Source organism: Rhinopithecus roxellana, chromosome 4 (assembly GCF_007565055.1).
Source record: "Rhinopithecus roxellana isolate Shanxi Qingling chromosome 4, ASM756505v1, whole genome shotgun sequence".
Taxonomy (NCBI): Eukaryota; Metazoa; Chordata; class Mammalia; order Primates; family Cercopithecidae; genus Rhinopithecus; species Rhinopithecus roxellana.
In genome coordinates this window covers 124754004-124776547 of record NC_044552.1, presented here as the reverse complement: position 1 = coordinate 124776547, position 22544 = coordinate 124754004, and the positions used below count along the sequence as shown (strand labels likewise).

At 37.8% G+C, this 22544-nt stretch overlaps 1 protein-coding gene across 1 annotated transcript in view; it reads left to right on the top strand.

Annotated features, from left to right (window-relative positions):
- The window catches only part of ENPP3 (ectonucleotide pyrophosphatase/phosphodiesterase 3), a 98026-nt gene that overhangs the window by 13652 nt on the left and 61830 nt on the right, over positions 1 to 22544 (top strand). The window contains exons 5-9 of the mRNA XM_030929638.1: positions 38 to 98; positions 5196 to 5293; positions 18444 to 18523; positions 21370 to 21489; positions 22318 to 22427. Of these exons, the coding sequence (XP_030785498.1) occupies positions 38 to 98; positions 5196 to 5293; positions 18444 to 18523; positions 21370 to 21489; positions 22318 to 22427 (469 nt within the window). The remainder of the gene's footprint in view (positions 1 to 37; positions 99 to 5195; positions 5294 to 18443; positions 18524 to 21369; positions 21490 to 22317; positions 22428 to 22544) is intronic.

The following is a 22544-nucleotide window of genomic DNA, read 5'->3' as shown; positions in this document are numbered from 1 at the left end:
GCAGCAAGTATAAAGATTTCGATCTTATGCTTTTCAGGAGAAACCTCATGGCTGGAAGAAAACTGTGACACAGCCCAGCAGTCTCAGTGTCCAGAAGGGTAAGCATGACTGATACAGGGATTTTTATCCTCCTTTAACAAAGGTGCACATAAGAATGTAGTTAGTTCAGATGCAGAGTAGAATTTCCTCCACTTCATGTACATTTCAAAACAGAATAGTTGACAAAGGATTAGATTTCTTGTGGGTTCCAAGTTCTAATGGACTTTTGTTTGCTTTATTTTTTACAAAGACCTTTTATATTAATTTATTATATTCATATCTTACAACAACGACTTTATTATGTTTTTGTCTTTGAGACAGGGTCTTGCTCTCTTGTCCAAGCTGGAGTGTAGTGGTGCAATCACAGCTCACTGCAGCCTTGACCTCCCAGACACATGTGATCCTCCCCATCTCAGCCTCCTGAGTAGCTGGGACTACAGGCATGCCACCATGCTTGGCTAATTTTTTATTTTTCTCTCTCTCTCTCTTTTTTTTTTTTTGTACAGATGAGGTTTCACTAGGTTGCCCAGGCTGGTCTCCAACTCTTGAGTTCAAGTGATCCACTCGCCTTGGCTTCCCAAAATGCTGGGATTCCAGGCATGAGCCACTCTACCCAGCCACAGTAATGACTTTAAAAAATTGGTTGGAATATTAAATAAGTGATATTCCAAAGGTCTTGTGGTCAGAATTGAAATTAACTTGAAATTACTTCTGCCAGAACTCCTTTTCCTTTTTTAAATAACTTAATTCCTGTCTTCTTTTTTTAAATAAAGATAGGGTCTTACTGTGTTGGCTAGGTTGATCTTGATCTCCTGGCCTCAAGCAATCCTCCCTCCTGGGCTTCCCAAGGTGTTGGGATTACAGCCATGAGCCACTATGTCTGGCCAGAACTCTTTTCTATTTTACGTCTTGGTGCCTCAAAATTCTTCTTGTTGAGAGCAGGGAAAGAGGTTTGTGCAGGCCTTGAAATGAGAGGAGGTCTTTGAAGGGTGGATGAGGAGAGCTTTGTCAGGGGGCACAGGTGATGAACACGTGAGGTGACACTCCTGCCCCACCTCTCCCATGCATCTTTTCCACACGTTTATCATGGCTGCTTCGCTGACTGCCGGGGCCTGGAAATGTGCATCACCTCAAGCCAGCACGGATTCCCCATTTCTCCATCTACCCCTCTGCCCTTCACCCTTTTCTGGGCCAAGTAAGGGAGAATGGTGGAAGGATGGATGAAAAATAAAGGAATACCTGGCTTTAGGAGGAATTGGTAGAGGCAGGTTTTAAATTTAACTATTATTATTATTATTATTATTATTATTATTATTATTATCATCATCATCATCATCAAGAGATAGGGTCTCACTCTGTCACCCAGGCTGGAGTGCAGTGGCACGATCACAGCTCACTGCAGCCTCAAATTCCTGGAGTCGGGCTATCCTCCCATCTCGGCCTCCCAAGTATTTGAGACTATAGGCATGGGCCCCCACACCCAGGTAAACATTATTTTGTATTTTTTTGTACAGACAGGGTCTCACTATGTTGCCCAGACTGGACTCAAACTCCTGAACTCAAGTGATCCTCCTGCCTTGGCTTCCCAAAATGCCATGATAACAGGCATGAACTACTGTGCTGGCCAGTGGAGGCATTTTTTGTTTCAAGACAGGGTCTCAGTATGTTGCCCAGGTTGCAGTGCAGTGGCATGATCATGACTCATAGCAGCTGCCACCTCCCAGGCTCAAACAATTCCCTCACCTCAGCCTCCCAAGTAGCTGGGACTACAAGCATGTGCCACCATTCTCAGCTAATTCTTGTATTTTTTCTAGAGACAGTGTTTTTCCACGTTGCCCAGTCTGATCTCGAACTTCTGGGCTCAACTGATCCTGCCATCTTGGCCTCCCAAAGTGCTGGGATTACAGGCATGAGCTGCTGTGTCTGGCCCAGTGGAGGCATTTTTAAATAGTGTTATTTCATTTTGAAAAGGAGTATGGATAATGTGCCTGTTTTTGTTCCATGTTACTTTGGTTTGTAGCTCAGATTCAGCTGCTCTCTTCCCACTTTGTGGGTGGAAGAGCAAAGGATTAGAATAAAATGAGAGAAGTTTGAGTCCTGATTTTGCCTGTGGGTCTTTTGCACTAGTCACTTCTCTGAGCTTCATCTATGAAATTGAAATAATAATAATGCCAGGATCAGACAATTTCATGTGAGAATTAAATGACCTAAAGCAAGGGAATATGCTTGGCGAGTTATCAAGCAGTAGGTTAATTTTAGTTCTGGTGCATGGTACATAGTAGTTACTCAAGAAATTGTTAATATTTTTCTAGTGAAATTTTTCTGTAGTCACTTGTTTTATTGGATGAACCTGATACTTGAATCTATTAAGGTGTGTCCATGGCATTTTCTCGTATTTCAAATTACCCTGTCAATTCATCTCTGAAAAGCATACTAATACTGGCTAACATTCATATAGTTCTTATTATGTACCAGCATGTACATTACACAACAGTCATCTTACATATTAGTCCTTATAAAAACCCTTTGGTTCTATTATCTCCATCCTCATTTTACAAAGAATGAAATGGAGGCAAAAGCTGTGAAATCACTTGCCCAGTGCTGCATTGCTAGTGGTTGCTGGAAACAGGAAGCAAACCCAGGCAGCAAGGTCCCAGAGTCTCTGTGGCATAACGCTCCCTCAAGTCATAGGCTGAGCCCGTGATGCTGTGCGATTCATCAGAAGAAGGGGTAAGGGCCTGAATAAGGGTAAGAATTGTTTGAGGCACCAAGACTCCCTCACCTGTTGATAACTGGGAGGAGAGACATTAGGTGAGCAGGAAGGTTTTCACTAAAGTCTTTGTAAAGAGTCTCAACAAACCTAGATGACTAAGCCCAAATGATTAGTTCTTCTCCAAACTGGCAAATCACTGTCCCCCTGAGGATTTGAGAGCTGGAGCAGCATCCCAGAGAAATTACAGGACTGATTTGGCAACCTTGATGCAAGGTAAGACTAGAAAGGAACCTGGTGAGGAAAGGGGTGGTGGTGGTGGTCAGTAGGACACTGACCATCACCTACAAACCCCTCATTCTCTTTATTCCATTGAAGTCATTCCTGCCTATACCTTCCATCCCTGCAAGGAAAATGGACAACGATGATTCTGCTCACCATGAATAATATTTGCTGGTAAAAATTTTATAGTGGCTAAAGACATTACATAAAACCCTCTTGCCAGACATTTATGCTAGTATTCTCTTTGCTTGTTTGCCTTACTATTTTGCTAGTGATCATAGTATAGTAAGGAGCTTAGACTCTTAAATCAGACAGATGTGAGCCAATAGCTTAGCTCTGCCCCTACTGGTGGTGGGACACCTTGGGTAAGCTACATGATCCTAGTGAAATAATAGATCAGAGATGACAGTTCTTGGCATGTAGTGAGCTCTTACTCAAGCTTCATCACAGGCAATGAAAATAATATGGATGCAATGTTCAAGTTTTTTAGCAATCAGAGAAATAAAAATGAAAAGAAGATACAACTTTTACTCCATGAAATAATCAGTACATCGTGATTTGTGTATATAAAGTCCCAGCTACCTGTCTTGTTTATGAAAGTACTGTATAAGTTAATATCTACTGTTGGGAATGAATTGTGGCAATATTTTAGTCTCCTTTGAAAGTTTGTCGTAAGACCAGGAAATGTGATCTTTATGAATTTATCTTTAGCAAATAATTAAGGATGTTTTAGCTACAAGAATGTTCGTATCAGCAGAATGTAAAATGCACTCTCCAGTTAGCTTGGACAGGCAAGCTGGCCATTAAAAAAGGGGTGCACTGGATCTTTGGATTCCACTCTTGATCCCACAGACAGTTGACCCTGTCTTTAATCTTCCAAGTTATTTTAATGGCATATTTATGAATATAAAATTTTTAATCAGAGTTATGTTAATGACTTTATGAAAAAAATAAGTATTTTCTCATGCAAATTGCGCTAGGCCACTTTAATTTCTTCATGAATTTTCTGCACACTGCAGTTCAAAGAGTCCCAGTTTTCCATTTTTATTTTTAAATTGAGGTATCCTATAGTTCATATACATTGAAATGGTCCTATCTTAATTGTATAGTATAATGCAATTTGGAAATTCACTAAGCTATGTAACTTACTAATATAGAATATTTCCAACATATAGAATATTTCCACCATCCCAGAAAGATACCTCATGTCCCTTCCCATTGCTTACTTCTCAAAGACAATCACTATTGTGATTTCTATCATCATACATTCCTGTTTTAGAATTTATGTAAATGAAGTTAAACCACAGGTTCTCTTAGGTCTGGAAACCTAATAACTTTCCAAATTGGAAAGTACTCAAGTGCCCGTGGACAGTAGAATAAGTTCTGGTTTATTCATTCACTGGAATATTAGACAGCTATATGAATGAATGATCCATAATTACTTGCAACAATATGGAAGAATCTCAAATATAATGTGGAGTAAAAGAATTGAGACTCAACAAAATGCATACTGTATGATTTTATTTGCATATAAATGTAAGTACAAAAATAAACAAAGCTAATCTATGCTGTTGGAAATCAAGATACTGATCATCCTTGGTAGGGTATGGTTTGGAGAGTGTAGTGACCACAGGAAGCACAAGCATCCTGATAATATTCTGTCTCTTCATCTGGGTGATGACTACACAGTGGAGTTCAGTTAATGAAAATTTATCAAACTATACATCTGTGAAATGTGTGTGTGTGTAACAGAAGTAAAATTTTACGCCAGGCGCGGTGACTCATGCCTGTAATCCCAGCTCTTTGGAGGCCAAGGTGGGTGGATCACTTGAGGTCAGGAGTTGGAGACCAGCCTGGCCAACATGGTGAAATCCCATCTCTACTAAAATTTAGCCAGGTGTGGCAGCGTGCACCTGTATCCCAGCTACTTGGGAGGCTGAGGCACGAGAATCGCTTGAACCCAGGAGGTGGAGGCTGGGTGACGGTGAAACTGTGTCTTAAAAAAAAAAAAAAAAAAAAAAAAAAAAATGACGGTGTCTGGCTATGGCCCAAAAGTTACCCAATTATTTTACCTTAAACACAGGTCTAAAAAAAAAGATTGCAATGCTTTTGAGGTAAATATAACTATCCAAAATAATTGACAAATTTTGTTTTTCATTTTCAGGTTTGACCTGCCACCTGTTATCTTGTTTTCTATGGATGGATTTAGAGCTGAATATTTAAGCACATGGGATACTTTAATGCCAAATATCAATAAACTGAGTAAGTCTTCTATAACTAGTGGCATGAAAATGATAAAGACACCTAGTTATTCAATCTCTAGATGATGCAACTTTCTTTCTGACTTTTAACCTTAATGGTTTTGGCTGGGCGCGGTGGCTCAAGCCTGTAATCCCAGCACTTTGGAAGGCCGAGACGGGCGGATCACGAGGTCAGGAGATCGAGACCATCCTGGCTAACACGGTGAAACCCCGTCTCTACTAAAAATACAAAAAAAAAAAAAAAAACTAGCCGGGCGATGTGGCGGCGCCTGTAGTCCCAGCTACTCGGGAGGCTGAGGCAGGAGAATGGCGTGAACCCGGGAGGCGGAGCTTGCAGTGAGCTGAGATCTGGCCACTGCACTCCAGCCTGGGTGACAGAGCGAGACTCCGTCTCAAAAAAAAAAAAAAAAAAAAAAAAAAAACCTTAGTGGCTTGTCTTAGCCTAGATCCTCTCTGACTTTACCACGTGGTATCTACTTTCAATAGGAAGTGTATTTTCACACTTGCTGGCTTCTCCTACCTTTATTTTGGTAGCATGGTCAGCCTTTTGTTTGTTTATTTTGATTTGTTTTGTATTTGAATGTAATTTCTGTTCTGTGGAAATCTATTCGTGTGTACTGCCTTGAAAGGGATGTTTGTCAGACCTAGGTTCTGGGTCTTAGCAAGGTGGATATAACAAGAATCGGATCCTGAAGGCGGGTGGGCTAGACAGATCCAGCACCTCCCACCACTTCAGCAGATGTCAAGTCCAGGATCTATTTCTGGTTCTGGAATTAAACTGCCTACAACCTGACTCTACTAATTGCTAGCTGTGAGGTCTCAGACAACTTTCCTTCATCTTTTAGTGCCCTAGTCTCTTCATCTGTGAAATGGTGACTTCCAATCTGATAGGATTACTGTGAGAATGTACAGGTAGCTTTCAAAAAATAGCTATTTGATATGTGGTATATGATGGGTGGATTTAAGTAATTGTTATAATTCTTTTATTATCAATTTTACTATGTTGTACTTCTGTGTTAGGACACTTAGCCTTCACATAATTTAATAAAAGTAGTAATAAAGAGAAGTTGAGGCTGGACGTGGTAGCCAGTGCCTGTCACTCTAGCACTTTGGGAGGCAGAGGCTAGAGCATCTCTTGAACTCAGGAGTTTGAGACCAGGCTGGGCAACATAGTGAGACCTCATCTCTATTTAATAATAATTTTTTTTTTAAAGAGAAGTTGAGTACCCAATGACACAGTGCTAAGAAGTGGCATAGTTAGAACCAGAGAACTAACTCCAGGGCCCACACTTTTCACTGCCCTGCAATTCCTCCTTTTCTTCTGCCTCCTCTGAGGCCCTGTTTTATATCCCCAAAGTTCTCAAATTTTGTGTCATTTTTTACTGGTTTATTGTTTTTCTTTTTCTGCAAATTATTAAAAATAGCTCTTTGACTCTGGGTAAGTCAATTGACTTTTCTTGGCCTCAGTTTCCTCATTTGTAAAATGAAATGACTAGATCTGATGATTTCTACTGTTAATTGCAGCCCTAAAATGCCATGGTTGTCGGAAGATAGACCACTACTTCCTACAACTCAAGGTGCATTATTTTTTCAGCTTCTCCCTCATTCCCTGAGGCAGATCTTTAGCAAAGAGATTGTTTTCCAAATCCAGGACCTGTCACTTTTCTGCTGAGTATTTTGTCCCACAAAGTTAGCTAACATTTCTCAGTTTCTATTTTCTTATCTAAATTTGTCTTGATAAACTGGATATCAAATCTGGTGTCAAAAGGGAATTTGACTAACCAGGGTGAACTGAACCTTTTCTAAAGTAAAATTCCTTGATTTGCTCATTCCATTGAGAATTAGAAATGACATCAATGAAATACAGCCACTAAGAGCTTTCTGCTTTTGATGTTTAAAATATTTTAAAACATTTAAAAAAATTTTAGTCATGTAAACAACATCTTAATCCTCAAATGTGTGAAGCTATGATCATCTAGGCCTACCTAGGCAAAATGGGGCTGTTAGTTTTTAGGAGGCCCGATTAAGAATAGATGTGGTAGGTGGGGGACATATTCTCAGGACATCCTGAGGCTGTTTTGAGGGAAAATTGAAAAAGGATAGATGTGGTTAAATAGGATTCGGATTATGTTAGCCTTGAATTAAGGTATGTGACAGCAGGCATTGCTGTTAAGGGAGTCCAGGGTCCCAACTCTAGGGTTTCATCAAGCTGCCTGAGTTGGGCCATCATGGTGGCGTAAACCAAGCCTAAACAATATCACAGAGCAGTGAGTCATATGAATGACTATTAAGTGGACGAGGAAGTGGTCTCTGAATCACACTTTAGTCAGGCAAGAACATTGTCTTGTCTTAGTACAGGTGGCAGCAGACAAAGAAGGGCCAAGATCAGGAAACTGTCAAGTGGGATAGAGGTGATTTGGACTATTTAGAAGACAGCCTTCCTGAAAAGTTAGATGGGAAACTGGATCAAATAAGACTAGAAGTAGCAGGTAGACAGCAAAGATCCAGCAGGTGACATATGCAGAGTTTCAGAGATTAGAGTTTGCAAATTTGGCATTCATGAACAGCAGAGCTCTTATATTGGCCACAGCAGATGTCATTTGCTGTCTGCTTTTTAAATTCTGTTAAGAATGCATAACATGAGATCTATCCTCTTAACAGATTTCTCAGTGTACAATGCAGTATTATTATCTATAGGCACAATGTTGTAAAGCAGATCCCTAGAATTTACTTATTTTATAAAACTGAAATTTCATATCCATTGATTAACGATTCCACATTTCCCCCTTACCCAGCCCCTGGAATCTACCATCCTATTCTTTGCTTCTATGATTTTGACTATTTTAGATAACCTCATGTAAGTGGAATCATACAGTGTTAGTGTTCCTGTGACTAGCTTATTTCACTTAGCATATCTTCAAGGTTCGTCCATGTTGTCACATGCTGCAAGATTTTCCTCTTTTATTAAGGCCAAATAATATTCCATTGTGTGTATATGCCACCTTAAAGATCTATTTATCTTTTGAAAGAGAAATGGATTGTTACCACATCTTGGCTCTTATGAGTAGTGCTGCAGTGAACATGGGAGTGCTAATCTCTTTGAGATCCTGATTTCAACCCTTTTGGATAAATACTCAAAAGTGGAATTGCTGGATCATATAATTATATTTTTAAGTTTTTGAGAAACCTCCATACCGTTTTCCATAGCAACTATGCCATTTTGCCTTTCTACCAACAGTGTACAAGAGTTCCAATTTCTGCATATCTTCATCAACACCTGTTTTTTTGTGTGTTTTTTTGATACTAGATATCCTAACAGAAGTGATATGATATCTCATTTTTTAATTTTTATTTTTAATTATTATTATTATGTTAGAGATGAGGTCTTGCTATGTTGCCCAGGCTGGCCTCAAACTCATGGGCTCAAGTGATCCTCCCCTCTCGGTCTCCCAAAGTGCTGGGATTGCAGGTGTGAGCCACTGTGGCCAGCCTCATTTTGGTTTGATATGCATTTTTCTGATGATTAGTGACATTGAGCATCTTTCATACACCTATTGGATATTTGTATGTCTTTAGAGATGAACAATGTCTTTCCTCTTTGAAGAAATATCTATTTAGGTCATTAGCCCATTTTTTAATGAGACTATTGGATTTTTTGCTATCAAGTTGTAGAAGTTCCTTATATATTTTGGAACTTAACTTCTTATCAGATATATGGTTTGAAAGTGTTTTCCCCCATTTCATATGTTGCTTTTTTATTTTATTGATTGTTTCCTTTGCTGTGCAGAAACTTTTTGGTTTGATATACTCTTACATGTATATTTTTGCTTTTGTTGCCTGTGCTTTTGGCATCATGTTCATGAAATCATTGCCAAGACCAATGTCCTGCAGATTTTCCCCTATGCTTCCTTCCAGAAGATTTATGGTTTCAGGTCTTACTTTTAAATCTTTAATATACTTTGAGTTGATTTTTGTATATGGTATAAGATCAGAGTTCAAGTTCATTTTTCTCTGCATATGGATATCCAGTTTCTGATATCATTTGTTGAAGTAACTATTCTTTCCCATTGTGTATTCTTCTTGGCACCCTTTTTGAAGATTGTTTGACCATATATGCATGGATTTATTGATTTATTTCTGGGCTCTCTATTCCGTTTTTTTTTTTTTTTTTTTTTTTTTTTTTCCTGAAATAGGGTGTCACTCTGTCACCCAGACTGGAGTGTGATGGTGTGATCTCAGCTCACTGCCACCTCTGCCTCCCAGGCTTAAGCGATCCCCTCAGCCTCCCAAGTAGTTGAGAATACAGGCACTGCATGCCACTATGACTGGCTAATTTTTGTATTTTTTGTACAGATGTAGTTTCGCCATGTTGTCCAGGCTGGTCTTGAACTCCTGAGCTCAAACTTGCCTTGGCCTCCCAAAGTGCTGGGATTACAGGTGTGAGCCACTGGGCCCAGCCTGGGCTCCCTATTATTTTTCATTGGTCTATACATCTGTTTTTAAAAACACACTGTTTTAATTACTGAAGATTTTTAATGTATTTTGAAATCAGGAGCTTTGATGTTTTCAGCTTTGTTCTTTTTCAAGATTGTCGTGGTTATCTGGGGTCTTACGAATTTAATTTTTTTTCTATTTCTGTAAAAACTGTCATTGGGGTTTTGATAAAGATTGCATTGAATCTATAGATTGTTTTGGGTAATACGAACATTTTAACAATATTAAGTCTTCGAGTCCATGAACATGAGGTGTCTTTCCATTTGTTTATGTCTTCCTTAACTTCTTTTCCCAATTTTTCATAGTTTTCATATACAAGTCTTTCATTTTCTTAAATTTATTTCTAAGAATTTTATTGTTTTCAATGTTTTTAAATGAGATTGAATAGTTAATTATTAATACATAGAAATGCAACTGATTTTTTATGTTGATTTTGTATCCTGCAACTTTACTGCATTTATTAGTTCTAAAATTTATTTAAAGCTTTTACGTATTTAGAGCTTTCAGTAGATAATATCACTTCTTTTGAAAATAGGCACAGCTTTACTTCTTTCTTTCCTATTTGGATGCCTTTTCTTTTCTTGCTTAATTGCTCAGGCTGGGAGAGTGGACAGTCTTGCTTTGTTCCTGATCTTAGATGGAAAATCTTGCAGTTTTTCACCATTGAATAGGATGTTAGCTATAGACTTTTCATATAATCTTTATTATGTTGAGGTATTTTTTCTACAGCGATGTGCCACCCAACAACATTTCAGTCAACAACAGACTGCATATATAATGATGGTCCCATAAATTATAATGGAGTTGAGAAATTCCCATCACCAGCTGGGCATGGTTGCTTATATCTGCAATCCCAGCACTTCAGAAGGCCAAGGAAGGCGGATTGCTTGAGCCCAGGAGTTCAAGATTAGCCTGAGCAACAAAGTGAAACCTTGTCTCTACCAAAAAAAAAAAAAAATTAGCTAAGCGCAATGGGGTGTGCCAGTAGTCCCAGCTACTAAGAAGACTGAGGCAGAAGGATCCCTTGAGCCTAGGAGTTCAAGGTTGCAGTAAGCTATGATCACACCACTGCACTCCAACCTGGGTGACAAAGCGAGTTCTTGTCTCAAAAAAAAAAATTATATCACCTAGTGATGTAAGGGAAATTTTAATGTCATAGTGCAATGCATTATTCACATTTTTGTGGTGATGCTGGTGAAGACAAACCAACTGCACTGCCAGTCATAAAAAAGTACACACATTTATGTACATTACATCATATTTGGTAATGATAATAAATGACTGTTACCGTTTTATGTATTTACTATACTATACTTTTTTAAAAAGAGATGGGGTCTTGCTATGTTGCCCAGGCTGGCTCAAACTCCTGGGCTCAGGCGATCCTCCCACCTTGGCCTTCCAAAGTGCTGCGATTATAGGCATGAGCCACTGTGCCCGGCTCATGCTATACTTATACTTTGTACATTATTTTAGAGTGTACTCCTACTTATTAAAAAATGTTAACTATAAAACAGCCTCAGGCAGGTTTTTCAGTAGGTATTTCAGAAGAAGGTACTGTTATCATAGAAGACGACCTATCTATGCATATTATTGCCCCTGAAGACCTTTCAGTAGGGCAAGAGATGGAGGTAAAAGACAGTGATATTGATGACCTTGACCCCATGTGGGTGTGGGCTAACGTGTGAGTTTGTGTCTTAGTTTTTGACAGAAACATTTAAAAAGTAAAAACAAAAAATTAAAAAACAAAAGCTTATAGAATAAAGATATAAAGAAAGAAAATATTTTTGTACAACTGTGCAATGTGTTTGTGAACTCAGTGTTATTACAAAAGAGTCAAAAAGTTGAAAAAATTAAAAGTTCATAAAGCAGAAAAGTTACAGTAAGCTAAGGTTAATTGATTATTGAAAAACATACATTTTTATAAGTTTAGTGTATCCTAAGTGTACAGTGTTTATAAAGTCTGTAGTAGTTTATAGTAATGTCCTAGATTTTCACATTTACTCACCAGTCACTCACTGACTTACTCAGAGCAACTTCCAGTCTTGCAATCCTTATTCATGACACGTGGTCATATTTTTACTGTACATTTTCTATATTTAGATAAATAGGGTTAAATATACAAATACCACTGTGTTACAATTGCTTACAGTATTGAGTAGGATAACATGCTGTACAGATTTGTACAATAGACTTTACTATATAGGCTACGTGCATAGTAGGCTTTACCATCTAGGTTTGTTAAGTACACCCTATTATGTTTGCACAATGAGGGAACTGTCTAACAACACATTTCTAGGCATGTATCCCTGTCTTTAAGCAATGCATGACTGACTGTATTCCTAGTTTGTTGAGAGCTTTTATCATGAAAGGGTGTTGAATTTTATCAAATGCTTTCTCTGCTTCTATTGAAATGATCATGTAATTTTTATCCCTCATTCTGTTAATGCTATATATCACATTAATTGATTTTCATGTGTTGAACCATCCTTGCACCCCACGGATAAATCCCACATGATCATGGTGTATAATCTTTTCATTGTGTTCTTGAATTTATTTTGCTAGTATTTTGTTAAAGATTTTTGCATCTATTTTCATCAGGATTATTGACCTGAAATTATCTTTTATTGTGATGACTGTATAGCTTTTATATTAGGGTAATGCTAGCCTTATTAATTTGAAAGCATTCTCTTGTCTTCAGTTTTTGGAAGAGTTTGAGAAGAATTGGCATTAGTTATTCAAATTTTTGGTAGAGAAATTGTCAGTGAAGCCATTTGGTTCTGGTCTTTTTCTTGGGAGGATTTTAGTTATTTATTTAATCTCCTTACTGTTTATAGATTTCTTCAGACTTTCTATTTATTTAAGATTCAGTCTTGGTACATTGTATGTTTCTATGAATTTATCCATTTCTACTAGGTTATCCAATTTGTTGGCATGTAATTATTCATAGTATTCTCTTATGAATCTTTTATATTTGCAGTATCAATTGTAATGTCTCCTCTTTCTGATTTTATTTATTTGAGTTTTCTCTCTTTTTCTTGGTCTAGTTAAAAGTATGTCGATTTTGTTCATCTTTTCGAAGAACCAACTCTTAGTTTCATTGATTTATTCTATTGTTTCTCTATTCTCTATTTCATTTCTTCTTTAATCTTGTTTTCTTTTTTCTGCTAATCTTGGATTTAGTTTCCTCCTTTTTCTGTTCCTTGAGGTGCAAAATTAAGTTGTTTATTTGAAATTGTTCTGCTTTCTTAATGTAGGCATTTATTACTATAACTTCCATCTTAGAGCTGCTTTTGCTGCATTCTATTTTCATGTTCACTCATCTTGTTTCAAGATATTTTCTAATTTCTCCTGATTTCTTCTTTGACCCATTGGTTGTTCAAAAGTGTGTTATATAATTTCTACATTATTTGTAAATTTTTCAGTTTTCCTTGTGATATAGATTTCCAGTGTTATTCCATTGTAGTTGGAGAAAATACTTGGTATGATTGCAATTTTTAAAATATGTTAAGACTTGTTCTGTGATCTAATGTGATCTATCCTGGATAATGTTCCAGGCATACTTGAGAAAAACGTGTTGTGTTGTGTTTAATGTTCTGTAAGGGTTCTGAAAAAACAAAACAAAACAAAACAAAAAAACCCCGCTGATTGTTTTATAGGGCTTCTATTGTATATTGTGAGCTGCTTTTATTTTGCTGCTTTCAAAATTTGTTGTCTTTGACTTTTGACATTTGATTATAATATGTCTTGGTGTGGCTTTCTTTAGGTTCATCTTATTTAGAATCCTTCAAGCTTCCTGGATCTGGTTGCCCATTTTCCTTGCTAGATTTGGGAGTTTTCAGCCATTATTTCTTTCTATTAACTTTCTGGTTCTTTCTCTTTTTCTTCTCTGGAAACCCCATCATGCATATATTAATCCACTTGTTGGTGTCCCACAGTTCTCTTAATCTTTCATCACTTCTTTCTATTCTTTTCTCTTTTTGCTCCTTTGCCTGAATAATTTTTAAAGGCCTGAGTTTGCCTCTCTTTGTGGAAATTTTCACTTTATTCATGCATTGTTCTCATCACTTCAATGAGCATCTTTATGAGTTATTTTGAAATGTCTGTTAGGAAAATTGTACCTATGCTTTATTCAGGTCAATTTCTGAAGATGTATCTTCTTCCTTTATTTTGAACGTATTTCCCCATTTCTTCATTTTCCTTTACTCTGTGTTGGCATCTGCACATTGGACAAAGCAGTCACCTTTCTCAGTTTGCATGGACTGGGCTTGTGTAGGAGAAACCCTCACCAGTAGGCCTGATCAGGGATTCTGGAGGCCCCTTAAACCTTCATGCTAGTCCAACCTTGTTTTTTGTTCTTAGGGGCCTCAAGTGTCTAGAGCACACTAGGTCCCATTGGTGTTCCAAGATGAGTGAAACTTATCTTGGAAGGAAGCCAGCTCCTTGGGCAGTCACCAGAGAATCTGGATCATTAGATGTCTTGTCCAAATCTTTCTCTCCCCAGAGATAAGTTGGGATCTGGATTTTGTTTGGTTTTGTGGGGCTTTTCTTTTTCTTCTTATTTCTTTTGCTTTTTTTCCTCTGTGCTGCACCAGGGAGAGGGGCTATGGTGACTAATATGCTACATCAAACCACTGTGTTTTTTCTCACTGGCCCCCAGGTGACTAGAGTATGCTAGGTTCCATTAGTGCTCCAATACAGACAAGACCGAAAAAGCCAGTCCTTTGGGCAGTACCTGGAAAAGTTGGGGCATTAGACACTTAGTGCAACTCTTCCTCCCCTGGGAGAGCTGGGAGTTGGGGTTATTGTCTGATTTCTCTGTGCTGAGCCAAGAGCAGAAGCTGTGGTGAGTGCCCGCGTGCTAGTTCAAATCTCCTGTTTGTTCTTTGTAGCACACAGGGGACTAATACATGTTGGACCTCAGCGCTTCTAACTCAGGTGAGATAGAAGCCAGTTTTTCAGACAGCACCTGGAAAAATTGGAGTGTTAGATGTGTGGTCCAATTTTTTCCCTCCTTGGGGAGAAACCAAAAGTTGAGAGTTCTCTCCTGATCATATAGCACCATTCTGGGAATGGGTATTATGTCAAAGAAATGGTTCTGCTTTTCCTACTGGTTTCGATGTAACTGGGGTTATACTTGCCTGGTAAGCAGGAGCCTGTCAAGTAGTCTCTGGGTTTCTCACAAAGGGAATTGATTTATGTGTGGCTATTGAATGATAGTGCCTGCTGTGGGAAGAGTCGTCTAAGATTTCCTATTCTGTTATCTTGCTAACATCACTCCTCTTTGCTCTCTTTTGACCCTTCTTCTTTATGTGCCAAGGGCTTGAATGCATACTTGAATGAAGCCCCTGCAGAGCTTATTCTTCCTTATATTATTATTTTTTTTTTTTTGAGTGCTAGAAATGACACAGGCCGACATTATGGCTCATCTTTCTAAGAGGTTATTCTACCAAATTACATATAAAATGAAAGTACCTATTTTCAGCCTGTGAATCTGTGAATACTAGTGAACAGTTTGCTATCTTTTCCATTTGTACAAATACCTCAGTACTATTTTATTATGCCAATCCTATAAGAATTTCGTAAGGACTACATTTTTTTTTTTTTTTTTTTTTTGAGTCGGAGTCTCGCTCTTTTTTTTTTTTTTTTTTGAGATGGAGTCTCACTCTGTTGCCCAGGCTGGAGTGCAGTGGGGCAATCTCAGCTTACTGTAACCTCTGCTTCTTGGGTTCAAGCAATTCTCTTGCTTTGGCCTCCCACGTATCTGGGATTGCAGGCGTGAGCCACTGAACTGGGCTACTTTTTATATTTTTATTAGAGCCAGGGTTTTACCATGTTGGCCAGGCTGGTCTTGAACTCCTGACCTCAGGTGATCTGTCTGCCTCAGCCTCCCAAAATCCTGGGATTACAGACATGAGCACCACGCCCAGCCTACCTTGCATTCTTTGGTTGCTTTACCTACTCACCCATTTAGACCTTTGCTGCTTCTTATAGTTTCTAGTCACTATAAACCTAGTTGCATAGGCTTATCTCCTTTATATTTTCAGATATTTTGTTTAGTATATTCTTTTTTTAAATTTTCTTTAGAAGTAAAATACATACGTAAACACTTTAAGGCAATATTCGAGGGTATAAGTAAAAATAAATGAACAAAACCTTTTTCCTGGTCTTCCTACTTTTCCTTTGCAAAAGCAACTGCTCATTGGTTTACTGCGTGTCTTTCCAGAAGTAGTCTGTTCAAGCATAACTTAAATGATTCATATTTGGAAGAAACCATGGTAGAAGACTGTGCTTTCTGTAGACTTTCTTCAGTAGCTGTGGTTCAAGGGCAGGTGATACGAAACGGTCGCTTGAGTCTATAGAGAGTCAGCAGATGTGTCTTATTTATGACATCATACAACTAGGGTGGTGCCATGCTTTCACAATACTGGTAGCTTAGTTTACATTTTATTTTATCCTCTAGCTTTAACCATTTAAGAATTTGAGTTTGCCACCCATGTTTCAAGGATATTGAAACTGACTTTATGTATCTGTTCATTGTATGAATTATTTCCCACTTAAATTATTTTAATTGTGTAAGTGGACTGGATCTCATTTTATTTTCTTGTTATATGACTTCTTAACAATATTAAATGTCTTTCCCTAATTGAGATCAAAATTAACTTATTGGTGATATTGATTAAATAAGAAAAATAAAGGTTATTTGAATCTTATGTTTTATAAATTAAGTCCTGGAGAAGTTCTCAAACTTAAATACATTAGGATGACCTGGGGTGCTTGTTAAAAATGTAAATTTTTGGCCAGGCACAGGGGCTGATGCCTATAATCCCAGCACTTTGGAAGGGTAAGGCAGGTGGATCACCTGAGGCCAGGAGATCGAGACCAGCCTGGCCAACATAACAAAACTTCATCTCTACTAAATAATACAAAAATTACCTGGGCATGGTGGCGGGCACCTGTAGTCCCAGCTACTTGGGAGGCTGAGGCAGGAGTTGAACCCAGGAGGCAGAAGTTGCAATGAGCCGAGATCATGCCACTGCACTCTAGCCTGGGTGACAGAGAAAGACTTCATCTCAACAAAGAAAGAGAGAAAGAAAGAAAAAAAAGCAGATTTTTTGAACTCCCTTTCCTTCATCTCCTACCTTCCAATACCCATCAGAGAATCCTGTATAGTGGACTTGACATGGGGCCCTAGAAGATTCTGAAGGAGGAAATTACTGAATCAGAGGCTGGGAAGGAGACCAACCCATGCCTGTTTGAGAAAACACTCATTGTGTTCAGCAGCAAAGCTTGTGACTTTTTGGACGACAAGCGATTTCATGTTTTGTTTTGACCTAAAGAGAATCTATAATGGTGAAGCTTTATTTTAGAAGCAGAGGCAACACACTTTTGCTGTGGAAAATTTCTTGTACTTCACTGCTGCAGAGGAAATAGCAATATGCCCCACTGGTTCTGACCTCTTTCAACAGGGTTATTGCACAGATTGAAAACAACAGAACAATGAAGCTAAATTACTGTCATACTTTGTGAAACACAGATCACAGGAAACTTCCCTGGTCTAATGGAAACTGTACTAAAAGTAAGAAGCAGTAAAGTTAGCTTAATTTGTAAACAGTACTACATGACATAGGCTTATGCAGTTATACAAGTGAAATCCTTTTTCATTTGTCTAGACAGTAGTGTTGACTTTTGTTATATTAGATACTTTACATGTAAGAACTATCAGCTGGATGCCAATGCTATGTAAAGCAAACAAACTGGCAGTGTATAATATAGAGTACATTTAGCTCAGGGGTCAGCAAGCTGTGGCCCATAGGCCAAATCTGGTTCACTCTGCTCGTTTGTGTATGGCCTGCCATATATACTGAGAATTGTTTTACTTATTTTAAAAATTATTTATTCGTTTATTTATTTATTTGAAACAGAGTTTCACTCTGTCACCCAGGCTGAAGTGCAGTGGTGCGATAACAGCTCACTCCAGACTCCATCTCCTGGGCTCAAACAATCCTCCCACCTCAGCCTCCTGAGTAGCTAGGACTACACAGGCGCATGTCACCATACCTAGCTAATTTTTAATTTTTATGGAGAGATAGGGTTTCACTGTGTTGCTCAGGTTGGCCTCAAACTCTTGAGCTCAAGTGATCTGCCCATCTCAGCTTCCCAAAGTGCTGGGATTACAGGTATGAGCCACTGGGCCTAGTCTGTTTTACATTTTTAAATGGTTGGAAGAAAATAAGAATATTTTGTGACATGTAAAAATTTCCTGAAATTCAAATTTCAATGTCTATAAAGAAAGTTTTATTGGAACATGACCATGTTCATTTGTTTATTTATTGTCTACGGATGCTTTGGGGCCTCAATGGCAGAGTGGAGAGGTGTTGCAAAAAAGACCATATGGCCTTGCAAAGCCTAACATGTGTATCACTGGCTCTTTCAGAAAAAAATATATACACCTTGATTTAGCTCACTCCTCTCCTAAAAGACTGACATTCCCTGGGATGGAGGAAGCTTAGAGACCAGAATTTCAACCTCTTTCCATCTTCAATCAACTTTTTAGTTTTTTTTCTATTTTTCTGGGAGACTTTCATGTTCAGATTTTTAGTTATCCAAAAAACTGAAGAAGAAACAACTTCCTAATTTCTCACCATATTCTGTTGCAGAAACATGTGGAATTCATTCAAAATACATGAGAGCTATGTATCCTACCAAAACCTTCCCAAATCATTACACCATTGTCACGGTGAGTGCTTGACCCAGTGGTAAGACAGGCCAAAGACCAGAACTGACCACATAAGACAGACATGTTTGGGCAGGAAGTGGCGGAGTTCTGAGACTTACCCTTCTCGAGCACATGTGGGAATAGTTCATGGCTGAATTCAGGCTGGAAGGAATGGCTCAATATGAGGCCAATCCAGGGCTGTGAGGCATGAACTATGAATAAGTGTCCAGCATTAGGTTAATTCACCTGTGCTGAGCCCAAAACAGACCCTTTGATGTGAGAAATACCATTTTCCTCTGGTCTTCCGATTGCCCTTTGTTTATCTGAAGGTCTGCTGGGAACAGTAGCCTATATATAGGGCCAACTACTTTGATGTGGGAAATTTTGTTCTTTCCTAGTCTTTTCATTACAATTAACTTGATAGAACTTCTTTTGCATAAAAGAATTCACACAGTCCACATCTCTTTAGATAAAGCAATAAAAGCAAGTGAATTATCCTTGGTGTATAAAAAGATGTAGGTAGAATGATTAAAATGAACTCAAATAAAAATTAAATTATTTAAGACAGGTAGATTTAGAACACATTTAAGGCATCCGCTGCCTCAAAGGATATTTGTCTTTATTACTTTGGGTTTTAAATCTTTTATTACTATGGAACAGTAACTATGACATTTAAATTTTAACCCCCACACAAATGTATGTATGTATTCTCATTACTTGCAGATTCTGTATTTGTGGGTTTGCCTACTTGCTAAAATTTATTTGTAACCCCCAAATCAATAAGTACAGTGCATTTATGGTCATTTGCAGCCATCACAAAGAAGCACAAAAAGTTGAGTTGCCCAATGCTCATGTTCCTAGCTAAGGTCTAACCAGGAGACATTCTGCTGTCTTGTTTTAGCTGTCATACTATAAACAAGTATCATTTTCACAATCTTACTGTTTATTGACTGTCATACTTTTTATATGCTCATGTTTTTAGGGGAGTTATTTCACTAGTTAAAATGGTCCCCTTGCATAGTGCTGACGTGGTTTCTGGTGTTCCTAAGAGCAAGAAGGCTGTGAATTGCCTTACAGAGGAAATATGTGTGTTAGGTAAACTTTGCTCAGGCCTGAGTTATACCATGAGTGAACCAACAATATACAAAAATAAGGTGATTTCAAACAAAAACACTCATAAAACAAGGTTATGTATTGATCAGAAGACAAAACTGTTGTAATCAGAGGCTCTCAGGAACCTAACTCTGTATTTTTCCTAGGAGCAATGGTTCAGTAATCATTAGTTTAGTGTTCATGACAACTTTATAGAACTACTATGAAAAATAATAATTGACTGTAGATACATATATACATAAATATATACCATATATACATATATGTATACATAAAATAAGGGATTATGCATAAATGCAATTAATTTACTATTTATATATTTTTATACATGTATATGCATACATATTCATATACCTAGCAATGTTCTAAAATAAAGACCCTAAAATCTATAGGCATTCAATAAAAATGTGTGCAATGATTAAATAAATATGTGGGATTTGATTAAATAAATTATTGGTTGGATAGGTGGGTGGATGGCAGGGAAGACGGATAGAGACTTGGCAGGCTGCCTTTAAAATGCTGGTAACACCCTTTAATACAATTTAGCCAGGATATTTGATATATAGAAAGCTTCTAGCTAGTAAATTCCTTGCTATTATTGATAATATAACCAGTGGCTAACCATTATTCTAATATGGGAAAGTTTAACAGTTAATTAAACAGTTATTAAGCATACAAAAGTTACATTAACACCATCAGGACAAGCTGTCAGCCTAATGTCTCTTATTTGCTGCTATGAACATGGTAGAACTAGAAAAAATATATATATATACACTTGGCCCTCCATATGTGTGGGTTCTGAATCCTTGGATTCTACTAACTGTGAATTAAAAATATTTGGGTGGAATCAACCTAAATGCCCATCAATGACAGACTAGATAAAGAAAGTGGTACATATATACCACAGAATATTATGCAGCCATAAAAAAGCAAGCTCATGTTTTTTGTGGGAACATAAATGGAGCTGGAGACTATCATCCTTAGCAAACTAAATACCACATGTTCTCACTTATAATTGGGAGCTAAATAATAAGAACTTATTAACACAAAGAGGAAACAACAGACACTGGGGTCTGCTTGAGTGGGGAGGATGGGAAGAGGGAGAGGAGCAGAAAAGATAATTATTGAGTACCGGCTTAATAGCTGGGTGATGAAATAATACGTACAACAAACCCCCATGACGTGTTTACCTAAGTAACAAACCTTCAGATGTACCCCCAAACCTAAAATAAAAGTGGAAGAAAGAGAGAAAGAAAAGAAAGAGGAAGGAAGGAAGGAAGGAAGGAAGGAAGGAAGGAAGGAAGGAAGGAAGGAAGGAAGGAAGGGAGGAAGGAAATATTTGGAAAAAAATTGCATCTGTACTGAACACGTATAGACTTTTTTTGTCACTATTCCCTAAACAATACAACAATGATTGACATAGCATGTATATTGTATTAGCTATTATAAGTAATCTAGAGATGATTAAAATATATAGGAGGGTATGCATAGGTTATATGCAAATCCCAAGCCATTTTCTAGCAGGGACTTAAACATCTTCTGATTTTGGTACCTAGGGAGGTCATGGAACCATGCCCTATGAAAGCCAAGGGATGACAATATCTTCTGATATTTAAGTTCAGGTCCAGGTGTTTTACACTGAAAGGTATATAGTACCTTTCCTAGATATGAGTAATAGATGGTGTGCTATTTTAATTTAAATTTCTATTTTACTAATATTTTATCTTACATCTTTTTTAAAATTATTATTTTAGGGCTTGTATCCGGAATCACATGGCATCATTGACAATAATATGTATGATGTAAATCTCAACAAGAGTTTTTCACTTTCTTCAGAGGAGCAAAATAATCCAGCCTGGTGGCATGGGCAACCAGTATGTAGCATTCTACACGTGCCAATTGAAGTAACCTCCATTTCTCAGTGTGGCAGGAGGTCACTCTTCTTGCTCAGTGGAGCAAGTTCTATGTCACTCATATAGTTTCTAAGGGCTGAGGGTGGGAAGGTGTTTTACCACTATTTGTAACTTGAATTTTTAAAACATTTATGGCTGTTAACTCAAGTAGCTATGTTTAAACTGGGGTGTTGGGTTATAAATGTATCTATCTGGAAGTTACTCAGAAAGATTATCTGTTAATGTTTTTCCTCATTTTGTTTTGTAATTTTTTTTTTTTTTTTTTTTAGACAGAATATTACTCTGTCACCAGGCTGGCATGCAGTGGTGTGATCTCAGATTACTGTAACCTCTGCTTCTTGGATTCAAGCAATTCTCCTGCCTCAGCCTCCTGAGTAGCTGGGACTACAGGGATGCACCACCACACCCAGCTAATTTTTTTGTATTTTTAGTAGAGATGGGGTTTCACCATGTTGGCCAGGATGATCTCGATCTCCTGACCTTGTGATCCACCTGCCTCGGCCTCCCAAAGTGCTGGGATTACAGGTTGTAATTATTTTAAAGGGAGAGAGGAACCATCCAATTTCACCAGTTTGAAAAAAAATGATCTTGCTTCTTAGTAGCTTGCTGCGTTTTTGGTTTTTGAGGCAGATTCTTAGATAATTATATCTTTTAATTGCTACAAAGATTAAAATTTCAATTTTAATACATGTTGCAACTGTTAATCTTGTTTAGTTTCTGGTAAGGTACACCATTTCTACCCAAAGTAATTATTGACCTTCGCTTATCCTAAATTTTCTCTTCTTACAGATGTGGCTGACAGCAATGTATCAAGGTTTAAAAGCCGCCACCTACTTTTGGCCCGGATCAGAAGTGGCTAAAAATGGCTCCTTTCCTTCCATATACATGCCTTACAACCGGTAGTGGAAGTGAAGCACTTTCAGATATTCTTCCAGTTAGACAGAAATGATCAGGATGTTTTTGTCTTAATCTTGGCGGCATTTCCATTAATCCAGTTGTTTAAGCCAAAAATCTTG